Source organism: Epinephelus fuscoguttatus, linkage group LG5, assembly GCF_011397635.1.
Source record: "Epinephelus fuscoguttatus linkage group LG5, E.fuscoguttatus.final_Chr_v1".
Taxonomy (NCBI): Eukaryota; Metazoa; Chordata; class Actinopteri; order Perciformes; family Serranidae; genus Epinephelus; species Epinephelus fuscoguttatus.
In genome coordinates, this window is record NC_064756.1 from 322501 (window position 1) to 336501 (window position 14001).

At 47.6% G+C, this 14001-nt stretch overlaps 1 protein-coding gene across 1 annotated transcript in view; it reads right to left on the minus strand.

Moving 5' to 3' along the window:
* nyap2a (neuronal tyrosine-phosphorylated phosphoinositide-3-kinase adaptor 2a) overlaps positions 1-14001 on the minus strand; it is a 16263-nt gene extending 2262 nt beyond the window's left edge. The window contains exons 1-6 of the mRNA XM_049576001.1: positions 13511-14001; positions 10508-10724; positions 6752-7065; positions 2046-3113; positions 686-817; positions 442-554 (exon numbers count right to left, since the gene is read on the minus strand). Of these exons, the coding sequence (XP_049431958.1) occupies positions 442-554; positions 686-817; positions 2046-3113; positions 6752-7065; positions 10508-10710 (1830 nt within the window). The 5' untranslated portion in view covers positions 10711-10724; positions 13511-14001. The remainder of the gene's footprint in view (positions 1-441; positions 555-685; positions 818-2045; positions 3114-6751; positions 7066-10507; positions 10725-13510) is intronic.

Sequence of the window (14001 nt, forward strand, 5' to 3'; positions counted from 1 at the left end):
AAGCTAGTTAAAAGTTAGTTTTATGTTAGCATGAAGCTAATTACATGCTAGGTTAATGTTAGTAACGAAACTTTGTCTGACTATTAAAGCTTTACAGTTCATATTTACAGATTCATTTTCAATACAAAAAACATTTAGTTGAAATATTTTACACAAAACTAAGCCACTGATCCTTTGAACAAAGAAAACACTTTGTTTACATGTTGACTTGTTTACTAGTTTTCATGTTTACAGTTCAGATGTGAGTCAGCTGATGGATCGAAGCTTCTGTCCGTCTGTAAAACGTTTTACGTTCTGTCGTTCATCGACGGTGAATCCTGCGTGAAAATATAAAGTCTGTGTTTATTTTATTGTTTTAATTAGACTGATGTTCGTCCTCTGGCAGACAGACAGGTAACAGACAGACAGACAAACAGACAGACAGTTTTACAGGTGTGGTACCTGGCTGAGGGCGGGGTGATGTGGTTCATGCTGATGGCGTTGTGGCGTTCCACCTGGAGAAGGAACTCCTGATGTTGAGGCTGAACGGCCTAGTTTACACACTGACTTTGATTCTGCAGACAAAAATATTTATATCAAAATGTTAAAATCTTCAGATTGCATGAGGGACATCAGTGAGACCACTCTGTAAAATAAAATTATAAACTATTTGATTTAAAGTTCATGTTGTAACTGCCTGAGTCACCTCCTCCTCCTCCTCCTCCTCCAGACAGCATCATAGTCGGACTGACAGACGATCTTCCCATCCTGCTGGATCCTGGACTGGACTGTCCGTCTCTGTCTTTACTGCCATGTCTGGGCAGAGACCTGGAGTCTCCTACAGAGACAGAGATAGACACAGACATGATGAAACAATAAAACCACCTGCCTTGTTTCCTCAGAGGTTTCAGAGGACTTTTTTGTCCAACACAATGCAGATATCAATAAAACCCTCAAATTCAGAGAAGCAGCAGAACCAAAGCAAATCTGAGAAAAGAAAAATATAACTTTAAATAATAAAGAACGTATGAGAACTGGTGAGAAACAGGAAGAAGACAAACCTAAAGAACTCTCCAGGTTCTTCCTCACAACATTTGAACCAAAGTGAACTTTTCTCCTAGAATGTGTTTGAGGCTGCCGCAGGAAGTGACAAAACACAGGGAGGAAGTCACAGAGAACCTGATTTATTAGTCCAACCTGTTGGCAGGAGAGTTTGATATCCTATTCTCTGTGCATACTGTAGTTCCTGTTTTATTTTGAAAGACTAAAATGGCCTGTCATTTCAGTGTGTCTCTCCTGATGACTCTCACCTGAGCTCGTTACTCACCTGCTCTTGATTTTACCTCCTGTGAACCCTGTATATATAAACTCCCCCTGTGCGCTGCTGTACCCCTGTGAGGATCCAAAAAACAGAGGGATGTCGTATGCTGTAAAGCCTCTGAGGCAAATTGTTATTTGTGATATTGGGCTTTATAAAAAACAAATTGACTGAATTGAATTGTTCTCCCTGTTCTTGGTTCTACCTCACATCAAAGGTCTCTGTGGTTCATGACTTAACCTTGGTTTTATCTTTCAATTTTGTCATCTTCCTGTCTACATCTGTTCGCTCTGATTGGACCGACGTTAAGTATTTGAGTGCTGGACTCATCAGTTTGAGTCAAGACTGACTCTTAAAGTTGGGGCTGGCTCTTATAGTTAGAGCTGAGTCTTATAGTTAGGGCTGGCTCTTATAGTTAGGGCTGACTTTAATAGTTAGGGCTGGCTCTCATAGTTAGGACTGGCTTTTACAATAATAAAAAAAAAATAAGGGTTATTGTTAGGGTTTGGGGTTAGGGGGTTCCTTACAGTTAGGACTGGCTCTTATAGTTAGGGCTGGCTCAAGGTTTTCTTGGACCAGCCTGTAGTTAGTGGATTAAATTAAACTGCCCCTCCTACCTTCTGATCCATTCTTCATCACCTGTCTGCCTGATGTGAAATTGATTTAATAAGGATGGAGTACTGTTGCGGTACTGTGGAACAGATGGAGTACTGGTGCAGGACTGGTACAGTACTGGTGCCGGTCTTACCTTCACTCCCTCGGCTCTTCCTGCCTCCTGATCCTTTCTTCGTCACCTGTCTACTTGAGGTAAACAGGTTGTTGAGTTCATCCAATGGACTGGTGGGAGTCTGTGATCTCATCGAAACATTTTGCATGGAGCCGTGGGTGGAGGAGGAGTTACTTAGTTTTGCCCCACCCTCGCCAGCCCTCTGTGAGGATGAAGAGGAGGAAGAGGATGAACGAGGCATACTTCCTCCTGCCATCAGAGCATCGTATGGTGGCGGTCTCTTAAGGCTCAGAGGAGTCAGAGAGCGACCCATGCTGACTGGAGACGGACATGCTGATTGGCTGCGAGGGTAACCATGACCACTGTGGGTGGAGCCAGAGGACTTGTAGAGGTTGGAGGGGAGAGGTGGAGCTGATGAACGGCCAGAGGATGTGATGGTGTGGGTGGAGGGCAGATCCCGGTCCCGGTTCCGGTCCCGATCTCGGTCTCTGTCTCGGTCTCGCTCCTTGCGGTGGTGGGTGGAGCTCTGCGAATGCTCCACACCACCTGACTTGTTGTAGGAGACGTTATCAATCATGGGCAGTCGGGTGACATCTAAAGGGGTGAGGGGGGACTCGTCAGAGTTGGGAGAGCACTGAGCAGGGGCAGGGGGAAAGACGAGCAGTGGTGGACGGTGAGTCAGGAGGTTGGGGAAAGGTGGAGGGATGTCACAGAGAGAGCCACGGGATGCCCAGGCTTCAGGATCCATGATGGCGGAGTGAGCGTCCTGCAGGAAGTCCTCCAACATTGGGTATTTCATCTCCTCATACACCGACTCGCTCTGCTCATCCTCCACAGCTTCCTGACCTTTCAGTTCCCGCAGGATGTTTCCCACCATCTCGATGTAGACGGGTTCCTCGTCGTCTGTGTCTCTCGAGGCCGGACTCTGAGTCTGGGACGAAGATTTGTCCCATCGCAAGGAAGACTTTTTGTTGCCATGGCTATGAATATAAGATTCATCGAAGGAGGTGCTGAGCTGAGTGTTTGGATTCCTTTTGGGTTTTGGTGGAGGCATCTTCTTGTAGTCCTCACTGTAGAGATGGCATCGAGCTGCAAGGAGACAGAAAGACAGACGGACGGACAGACAGAGAGACAGACACATGAGTCACAATGACAGCAGCATCTCTTCCTAATGTAACTTCTTAAACATGCAACTGTCCATTTATTCTAGTGGGTGTCATGTTTAATTTACAGGTGTCATTTTTAACTGACAGGTGTCATGATTAACTGACAGGTATCATATTTAACTAGCAGGTGTCATGTTTAACTGACAGGTGTCATGTTTAACTGACAGGTGTCATGTCTAAACGGCAGGTGTCATGTTTCACTGGCAGGTGTCATGTTTAACTAGCAGGTGTCATGTTTCACTGGCAGGTGTCATGTCTAAACAGCAGGTGTCATGTTTAACTGACAGGTGTCATGTCTAAACGGCAGGTGTCATGTTTCACTGGCAGGTGTCATGTTTAACTAGCAGGTGTCATGTTTCACTGGCAGGTGTCGTGTTTAACTAGCAGGTGTCATGTTTAACTGGCAGGTGTCATGTTTAACTGACAGGTGTCATGTTTAACTAGCAGGTATCATTTTTAACTGACAGGTATCATGTTTAACTGACAGGTGTCATTTCTAAACAGCAGGTGTCATGTCTAAAAAACAAATGTCATGTTTAACTGACAGGTGTCATGTCTAAACGGCAGGTGTCATGTTTCACTGGCAGGTGTCATGTTTAACTAGCAGGTGTCATGTTTAACTGGCAGGTGTCATGTTTAACTAGCAGGTGTCATGTTTAACTAGCAGGTGTCATGTTTAACTGGCAGGTGTCATGTCTAAACAGCAGGTATCATGTTTAACTGGCAGGTGTCATGTTTAATGAGCAGGTGTCATGTTTCACTGGCAGGTGTCATGTTTAACTAGCAGGTGTCATGTTTCACTGGCAGGTGTCATGTTTAACTAGCAGGTGTCATGTCTCACTAGCAGGTGTCATGTTTAACTGACATGTGTCATGTCTAAACAACTGGTGTCATGTTTAACTAGAGGTGTCATGTTTAACTGACAGGTGTCATGTCTAAACAGCAGGTGTCATGTTTAACTGACAGGTGTCATGTTTTACTGACAGGTGTCATGTTTCACTGGCAGGTGTCATGTTTAACTGGCAGGTGTCATGTTTAACTAGCAGGTGTCATGTTTCACTGACAGGTGTCATGTCTAAACAGCAGGTGTCATGTTTCACTGACAGGTGTCATGTCTAAACAGCAGGTATCATGTTTAACTGACAGGTGTCATGTCTAAACAGCAGGTGTCATGTTTAACTGACAGGTGTCATGTCTAAACAGCTGGTGTCATGTTTAACTAGCAGGTGTCATGTTTAACTGACAGGTGTCATGTCTAAACAGCTGGTGTCATGTTTAACTAGCAGGTGTCATGTTTAACTGACAGGTGTCATGTCTAAACAGCAGGTGTCATGTTTCACTGACAAGTGTCATGTTTAACTAGCAGGTGTCATGTTTAACTGGCAGGTGTCATGTTTAACTGACAGGTGTCATGTCTTACTCGCAGGTGTCATGTTTCACTAGCAGGTGTCATGTCTAAACAACTGGTGTCATGTTTAAGTAGCAGGTGTCATGTTTCACTGACAGGTGTCATGTCTCACTAGCAGGTGTCATGTTTAACTGACATGTGTCATGTCTAAACAACTGGTGTCATGTTTAACTAGCAGGTGTCATGTTTCACTGGCAGGTGTCATGTCTCACTAGCAGATGTCATGTTTAACTGACATGTGTCATGTCTAAACAGCAGGTGTCATGTTTAACTAGCAGGTGTCATGTTTAATTTACAGGTGTCATGTCTAAACAGCAGGTGTCATGTTTAACTGACAGGTGTCATGTTTAACTGGCAGGTGTCATGTTTAACTAGCAGGTGTCATGTTTCACTGACAGGTGTCATGTCTAAACAGCAGGTGTCATGTTTCACTGACAGGTGTCATGTCTCACTAGCAGGTGTCATGTTTAACTGACAGGTGTCATGTCTAAACAACTGGTGTCATGTTTAACTGAAAGGTGTCATGTTTCACTGGCAGGTGTCATGTCTCACTAGCAGGTGTCATGTTTAACTGACATGTGTCATGTCTAAACAGCAGGTGTCATGTTTAACTAGCAGGTGTCATGTTTAATTTACAGGTGTCATGTCTAAACAGCAGGTGTCATGTTTAACTGACAGGTGTCATGTCTCACTAGCAGGTGTCATGTTTAACTGGCAGGTGTCATGTTTAACTAGCAGGTGTCATGTTTCACTGACAGGTGTCATGTCTAAACAGCAGGTGTCATGTTTCACTGACAGGTGTCATGTCTCACTAGCAGGTGTCATGTTTAACTGACAGGTGTCATGTCTAAACAACTGGTGTCATGTTTAACTGAAAGGTGTCATGTTTAACTGACAGGTGTCATGTCTAAACGGCAGGTGTTATGTTTCACTGGCAGGTGTCATGTTTAACTAGCAGCTGTCATGTTTAACTGGCAGGTGTCATGTTTAACTGACAGGTGTCATGTCTTACTCGCAGGTGTCATGTTTCACTAGCAGGTGTCATGTTTAACTGACAGGTGTCATTTCTAAACAGCAGGTGTCATGTTTAACTGAAAGGTGTCATGTTTAACTGACAGGTGTCATGTCTAAACGGCAGGTGTCATGTTTCACTGGCAGGTGTCATGTTTAACTGGCAGGTGTCATGTTTAACTGACAGGTGTCATGTCTTACTCGCAGGTGTCATGTTTCACTAGCAGGTGTCATGTCTAAACAACTGGTGTCATGTTTAAGTAGCAGGTGTCATGTTTCACTGACAGGTGTCATGTCTAAACAGCAGGTATCATGTTTAACTGGCAGGTGTCATGTTTCACTGGCAGGTGTCATGTCTCACTAGCAGGTGTCATGTCTCACTAGCAGGTGTCATGTTTAACTAGCAGGTGTCATGTCTAAACAGCAGGTGTCATGTTTAAGTGACAGGTGTCATGTCTAAACAGCAGGTGTCATGTTTAAGTGACAGGTGTCATGTCTAAACAGCAGGTGTCATGTTTCACTAGCAGGTGTCATGTTTAACTGACAGGTGTCATGTCTAAACAGCAGGTGTCATGTTTAACTGACAGGTATCATGTTTAACTAGCAGGTGTCATGTTTTTCTTGCAGGTGTCATGTTTTTCTTGCAGGTGTCATGTTTAACTGACAGGTGTCATGTCTAAACGGCAGGTGTCATGTTTAATTGACAGTTGTCATGTCTAAAAGACAAGTGTCATGTTTAACTGACAGGTGTCATGTCTAAAAGACAAGTGTCATGTTTAACTGGCAGGTGTCATGTCTAAACAACAGGTGTCATGTTAAAATGCCAGGTGTCATGTCTAAAAGACAAGTGTCATGTTTAACTGGCAGGTGTCATGTTTAAGTGTTAGGTGTCATGTTTAAACTGCAAGTGTCATGTTTAACTGGCAGGTGTCATGTCTAAACAGCAGGTGTCATGTTTAACTGACAGGTGTCATGTCTAAAAGACAAGTGTCATGTTTAACTGACAGTTGTCATGTCTAAACGACAGGTGTCATGTTTAAATGGCAGGTGTCATGTCTAAAAGACAAGTGTCATGTTTCACTGACAGGTGTCATGTTTAACTGAAAGGTGTCATGTGTTCCTGTCAGGTGTGTTGTTCTCACCTTCAGCCTGCTCTGATGTCTCTTTGGTCTCTTGAACGTCTCTCTTGGCGACTCCTGAGCCACCGTTCACCATCTCGGAGCTGCTGCTCAGTTTAGTGTTGGGGTCTCTCTTCGGTTTGGGCGGGGGTTGTTTTCGGTTGGGGTTGGAGTCGTCGTCTCCTCCGCCCACAGAGTGGAGGGACTGGGATCGGACAGCAAAGCCTTGACTGGGAGGTGGCAGGCGGTCCTGCGGTGCTGGCATTGTCATGAAACCCATCCTGAAATGTTTTCCAGAGTACGCCCCGTCTGTTGCGATGGCAACATCTTCACCAATCCTGGATAGACCAGTGGAAAGACTCGTTAGTAAAACTGTTTGGACAAACATCTATAAAATACACAAAAACAAAAACTGACCTGATAACCTTGATACACACACTGCATGTTGAACATAAAATATCAAACTTATCAAACAACTCATAAACATCGGCCACAGTAGAAGGCATGGTAAATATCAGCACTAAAATACTGTTGTGGATCAAAACACCTGTTCAGTTTGTGACTGCAGACTTCTATTACATTACAGACATTTCATTTACTGCACATCACTGAAAAGTTTATTCCGTAGTCGCTCCCACCAAGTAAACGTACAGCAGACTGCAAACTGACCGACGATCACTGTCACATTGAGCAGGAGAAGGAGGAAGAGGAGGAGTAGGTTGGTCATCTGTGGTCTGAGGCCTGCTCGTTATCTGTGGTCTGAGTCTTGTCGAGTGTCTGTGGTCTGAGTCCTGTTGGTGGTCTGTGGTCTGAGTCCTGTCGATCGTCTGTGGTCTGAGTCCTGTCAATCATCTGTGGTTTGAGTCCTGTCGATCGTTTGTGGTCTGAGTCCTGTTGATCATCTGTGGTCTAAGTCCTTTTCTTCATCTGTGGTCTGAGTCTTGTCGATTGCCTGTGGTCTGAGTCCTGTTGATTATCTGTGGTCTGAGTCTTGTCGATTATCTGTGGTCTGAGTCCTGTCGATTGTCTGTGGTCTGAGCCCTGTTGATCATCTGTGATCTGAGATCTGTCGATCATCTGTGGTCTGAGTCCTGTCGATCATCTGTGGTCTGAATCCTGTCGATCGTTTGTGGTCATAGTCCTGTTGATCATCTGTGGTCTGGGTCCTTTCGATCAACTGTGGTCTGAGTCCTGTCGATCGTTTGTGGTCATAGTCCTGTTGATCATCTGTGGTCTGAGTCCTTTCGATTGCCTGTGGTCTGAGTCCTGTTGGTGGTCTGTGGTCTGAGTCCTGTCAAACATATGTGGTCTGTGTCCTGTCGATCATCTGTGGTCTGGGTCCTGTAGAGAGTCGATGGTCTGAGTCCTGTTGGTGGTCTGAGTCCTGTCAATCATCTGATCAGAGACCTGTCGATCATTTGTTGTCCGAGTCCTGTTTATCATCTGTGGTCTGAGTCCTGTCGAATGCCTGTGGTCTGAGTCCTGTTGGGGGTCTGTGGTCTGAGACTTGTTGATCGTTTGTGGTCTGAGTCCTGTTGATCATCTGTGGTCTGAGTCCTGTTCTTCATCTGTGGTCTGAGTCTTGTCGATTGCCTGTGGTCTGAGTCCTGTTGATCATCTGTGGTCTGAATCCTGTCAATCGTTTGTGGTCTGAGTCCTGTCGATCGTTTGTGGTCTGAGTCCTGTTGATTGTTTGTGGTCTGAGTCCTGTTGGTGGTCTGAGTCTTGTCAATCATCTGTGATCAGAGACCTGTCGATCATTTGTTGTCTGAGTTCTGTCGATCATCTGTGGTCTGAGTCCTGTCGATCATCTGTGGTCTGAGTCCTGTCGATCATCTGTGGTCTGAGTCCTGTTGATCGTTTGTGGTCTGAGTCCTGTCGATCATCTGTGGTCTGAGTCCTGTCGATCGTTTGTGGTCTGAGTCCTGTCGATCGTTTGTGGTCATGGTCCTGTTGATCATCTGTGGTCTGAGTCCTGTTGATTGCCTGTGATCTGAGTCCTGTTGGTGGTCTGTGGTCTGAGCCCTGTCAAACATCTGTGGTCTGAGTCCTGTCGATCATCTGTGGTCCGAGCTCTGTTGATCGTCTGTGGTCTGAGCCCTGTTGGTGGTCTGAGTCCTGTCAATCATCTGTGATCAGAGACCTGTCGATCATTTGTTGTCTGAGTTCTGTCGATCATCTGTGGTCTGAGTCCTGTTGGTGATGTGTTGTCTGAATCCTGCTGATTATCTATGGTCTGAGTACTGTTGATCGTCTGTGGTCTGAGTCCTGTCAATTATCTGTGGTCTGAGTCTTGTTGATTATCTGTGGTCTGAGTCCTGTCGATTGTCTGTGGTCTGAGTCCTGTTGGTGATGTGTTGTCTGAATCCTGTTGATAATCTATGGTCTGAGTACTGTCGATCATCTGTGGTCTGAGTCCTGTTGATTATCTGTGGTCTGAGTCTTGTTGATTGTCTGTGGTCTGAGTCCTGTCGATCATCTGTGGTCTGAGTCCTGTCGATTGCCTGTGGTCTGAGTCCTGTCGATCATCTGTGGTCTGAGTCCTGTCAATCATCTGTGGTCTGAGTCCTGTCGAATGCCTGTGGTCTGAGTCCTGTCGATTGCCTGTGGTCTGAGTCCTGTCGATCATCTGTGGTCTGAGTCCTGTCAATCATCTGTGGTCTGAGTCCTGTCGAATGCCTGTGGTCTGAGCCCTGTCGATCATCTGTGGTCTGAGTCCTGTTGATCATCTGTGGTCTGAGTCCTGTTGATCGTTTGTGGCCTGAGTCCTGTCGATCATCTGTGGTCTGTGTCCTGCTGATTGTCTGTGGTCTGAGTCCTGTCGATTGCCTGTGGTCTGAGTCCTGTTCGTGGTCTATGGTCTGAGTCCTGTTGATCATCTGTGGTCTGAGTCCTGTCAATTGCCTCTGGTCTGAGTCCTGTCGATCATCTGTGGTCTGATCTCTGTCGATCATCTGTTGTTTAAGTCCTGTTGATCATCTGTGGTCTAAGTCCTGTCGATCATCTGTGGTCTGAGCTCTGTCGATCATTTGTGGTCTGAGATCTGTTGATCGTCTGTGGTCTGAGTCCTGTTGATCGTCCGTGGTCTGAGTTCTGTTGATCGTCCGTGGTCAGAGTCCTGTCGATCGTTTGTGGTCTGAGTCCTGTCGATCATCTGTGGTTTGAACTCTGTCGATCATCTGTGGTCTAAGTCCTGTTGATCATCTGTGGTCTAAGTCCTGTCGATCTTCCGTGGTCTGAGACCTGTCGATTGCCTTTGTTCTGAGCCCTGTCGATCATCTGTGGTCTGAGTCCTGTCGATTGCCTGTGGTCTGAGTCCTGTTCATGGTCTGTGGTCTGAGTCCTGTCGATTGCCTTTGGTCTGAGCCCTGTTTATCGTTTGTGGTCTGACACCTGTTTATCGTTTGTGGTCTGAGTCCTGTTGATCGTCCGTGGTCTGAGTCCTGTTGATCGTTTGTGGTCTGAGTCCTGTCGATCATCTGTGATCTGAGTCCTGTTGATTGCCTGTGGTCTGAGTTCTGTTTGTGGTCTGTGGTCTGAGTCCTGTCGATCGTCTGAGGTCTGAGTCCTGTTTGTGGTCTGTGGTCTGAGTCCTGTCGATCGTCTGTGGTCTGAGTCCTGTCGATCGTCTGTGGTCTGAGTCCTGTCGATTGCCTGTGGTCTGAGACCTGGTCTGTGTGTCTCTATGTGTCTCAGTGTGTCTCTGTGTCTGTTTGTGTTTTTGTCTCTGTGTCTCTGTGCCCCCCTTGTCCCCTCAGGTCCTCCAGGTGTTGTCCTCACCTCTTGATGGCGTCCTCCTGCCGTCTCTTCTTCTGGTGTTTCTCCTGCAGGTATGTCCAGTTCGTCTGGTTTCGGATGCGGTCACTCTCTCTGGCGATGTCAGAGGCATTCTGGATCACCAGGCCATCGTATGTCCTCAGACAGCTGTCCTCCACATACTGAAAGAACCTCCTGAAGGACGACGTGTCCTCCTGAGAGGTCATGATTCTCAGAAGACCTGAGAGGATGATCAGAGAGGACTCTAAGTCCAGGGTGTCTTTCACATTAATACAAATTAATTAAGTGTCTTTGTGTCTCTGTCTGTCCCCTCCCCCACCTCTCTGTGTCTCTGTCCCTCTGTGTCTCCATCAATCCCCTCCCCCACCTCTCTGTCTTTGTCTGTCCCTCTGTGTCTCCATCAGTCCCCTCCCCCACCTCTCTCTGTCTCTGTCTGTCCCTCTGTGTCTCCATCAGTCCCCTCCCCCACCTCTCTGTCTTTGTCTGTCCCCCTGTGTCTCCATCAGTCCCCTCCCCCACCTCTCTCTGTCTCTGTCTGTCCCTCTGTGTCTCCATCAGTCCCCTCCCCCACCTCTCTCTGTCTTTGTCTGTCCCTCTGTGTCTCCATCAGTCCCCTCTCCCACCTGTCTGTCTCTCTGTCTTTGTCTGTCCCCCTGTGTCTCCATCAGTCCCCTCCCCCACCTCTCTCTGTCTCTGTCTGTCCCTCTGTGTCTCCATCAGTACCCTCCCCCACCTCTCTCTGTCTCTGTCTGTCCCTCTGTGTCTCCATCAGTCCTCTCCCCACCTCTCTGTCTCTGTCTGTCCCTCTGTGTCTCCATCAGTCCCCTCCCCCACCTCTCTGTCTTTGTCCGTCCCTCTGTGTCTCCATCAGTCCCCTCTCCCACCTGTCTGTCTCTCTGTCTCTGTCTGTCCCTCTGTGTCTCCATCAGTCCCCTCCCCCACCTCTCTGTCTTTGTCTGTCCCTCTGTGTCTCCATCAGTCCCCTCCCCCACCTCTCTCTGTCTTTGTCTGTCCCTCTGTGTCTCCATCAGTCCCCTCCCCCACCTCTCTCTGTCTCTGTCTGTCCCTCTGTGTCTCCATCAGTCCCCTCCCCCACCTCTCTGTCTTTGTCTGTCCCCCTGTGTCTCCATCAGTCCCCTCCCCCACCTCTCTCTGTCTCTGTCTGTCCCTCTGTGTCTCCATCAGTCCCCTCCCCCACCTCTCTCTGTCTTTGTCTGTCCCTCTGTGTCTCCATCAGTCCCCTCTCCCACCTGTCTGTCTCTCTGTCTTTGTCTGTCCCCCTGTGTCTCCATCAGTCCCCTCCCCCACCTCTCTCTGTCTCTGTCTGTCCCTCTGTGTCTCCATCAGTACCCTCCCCCACCTCTCTCTGTCTCTGTCTGTCCCTCTGTGTCTCCATCAGTCCCCTCCCCACCTCTCTGTCTCTGTCTGTCCCCCTGTGTCTCCATCAGTCCTCCCCACCTCTCTCTGTCTCTGTCTGTCCCTCTGTGTCTCCATCAGTCCCCTCCCCACCTCTCTGTCTCTGTCTGTCCCTCTGTGTCTCCATCAGTCCCCTCCCCCACCTCTCTCTGTCTCTGTCTGTCCCTCTGTGTCTCCATCAGTCCCCTCCCCCACCTCTCTGTCTCTGTCTGTCCCTCTGTGTCTCCATCAGTCCCCTCCCCCACCTCTCTCTGTCTCTGTCTGTCCCTCTGTGTCTCCATCAGTCCCCTCCCCCACCTCCCTGTCTCTGTCTGTCCCTCTGTGTCTCCATCAGTCCCCTCCCCCACCTCTCTCTGTCTCTGTCTGTCCCTCTGTGTCTCCATCAGTCCCCTCCCCCACCTCTCTGTCTCTAAAAATGGAACAGGGAGTCAGCTGGTGGTAACCTAGCAACAGCAGCATCTCTCACAGGAACATGATGTAATGCTTCCCGTCCACGGATGAGGAAGAGGAGAGGAGAGGAGGGGTGAGGTGGAGAGGAGGAGAGGCAGAGATGAGGAGAGGAGGGAAGGAGAGGAAGAGGAGGAAGGGGAGAGGAGGAGGAGAGAAGGAGAGGAGGGAAGGAGGGGAAGAGGAGGAAGGGGAGGGGAGGAGGAGAGGAGGAGGGTGAGAGGAGGTGATGTACAGACTAGACTTTAGGATCCAGTTTAAAAAAAAAGATAGTGGAAGGATTCCAGAAGTCTCCTCCTCCTCCTGCTCCTGCTCCTCCTCTCCTCCTCCTCCTCTCCTCCTCTTCACCAGTTCCCTGTCTATACTGGATCAAATCTCCTCCAAGTTCTTAGTGACCCAGCTGATGGTTATGACATCACAGCTGTGAGCTCCTCCCCCAACGTGATGGTGACCAATCTGAATCTACTTCCTGTTTCTGACACGTTTACAGAAACAAAAGACGCAAATGTTTTATGAATTCAATGTTTGATTTAAAGAGACTGTTTCCTGTCAGGTGACCTTTCATTTTATCATTGATTATAAATAAATAAATACGTAAATAAAAGAGACAGTTTCCTGAAACTCTGATGATGACCTTTGACCCTGGAACGTAACTCGTTCCTGCGTATCGATCAGTCAGTGTGATGATCAGTAACTTCAGATCAATAAGCGATGTCTGTTTTTTTTTTGTTGTGTTTGTCATTTGTTGGTAAAAGTCACTTACTGTCTGAACTTTGACCTTCTGTCCCGGATGGTTATTAAAAACACTTCAGGTGTGTTCTTTCAAAATAAGAGTCTGTAACTTTGTTCTCAGGTCTGGTCCAAGATGGCCGCCATGTTTCTGTTTGTGACACACATACAGGGTGTGAAGGAGCCAGATGTGTTTGGACAAACTTTATTGACACTGTCGACGGACAGATGAACATTTCTCACCAGCAGAGACGACAAAGTCTGAACGAGATGACGAATAAAAAAACAGGAGACAAAACACAAAAACATGAAACATGACAGACTGAAGGAAGAGAGGATGAGACAGGAGAAGAGAGAGGAGGAGAGGAAAGTATGAGGAGAGAAGAAGAGGAGAGGAGGAAAGAGAAGGCTTACCAGAGGATCAGTGAAGACTCAAACTCCCTGCATCCCTCCTCCAATGTCTCCTCCAATGTCTCCTTCCGTGTCTCCTTATGTCCCTCCGTCAGTGTCTCCTTCCTTCCCTCTGTCAGTGTCTCCTTCCTTCCCTCCTTCAGTGTCTCCTTTCCTCCTTCAATGTCTCCTTCCCTCCTTCCCGTACAGAAACAAAGATGGAGTGATGAAGCTTCCTCTCTGCAGCTCAGACGAAACGATGACTCGCTGTGATTCTCGTCCGCAGCGACGTTAAGCCTCATCCATCCTTCAACACTTCCTTTTTCTCTTCCTTCACTCCGTCCTCCCGTCATACATCCTCACACACACACACAAACACACACACACAAACACTCACACTCACACACCCTTCAACCGCACACACACACATCCCCGTCGACAGTCGCCACAAGAAACGAGAGGCTGAAACCACGGCAACCTGACAGCATCCTAACCCGGCTGACTCCTCCCCCTCC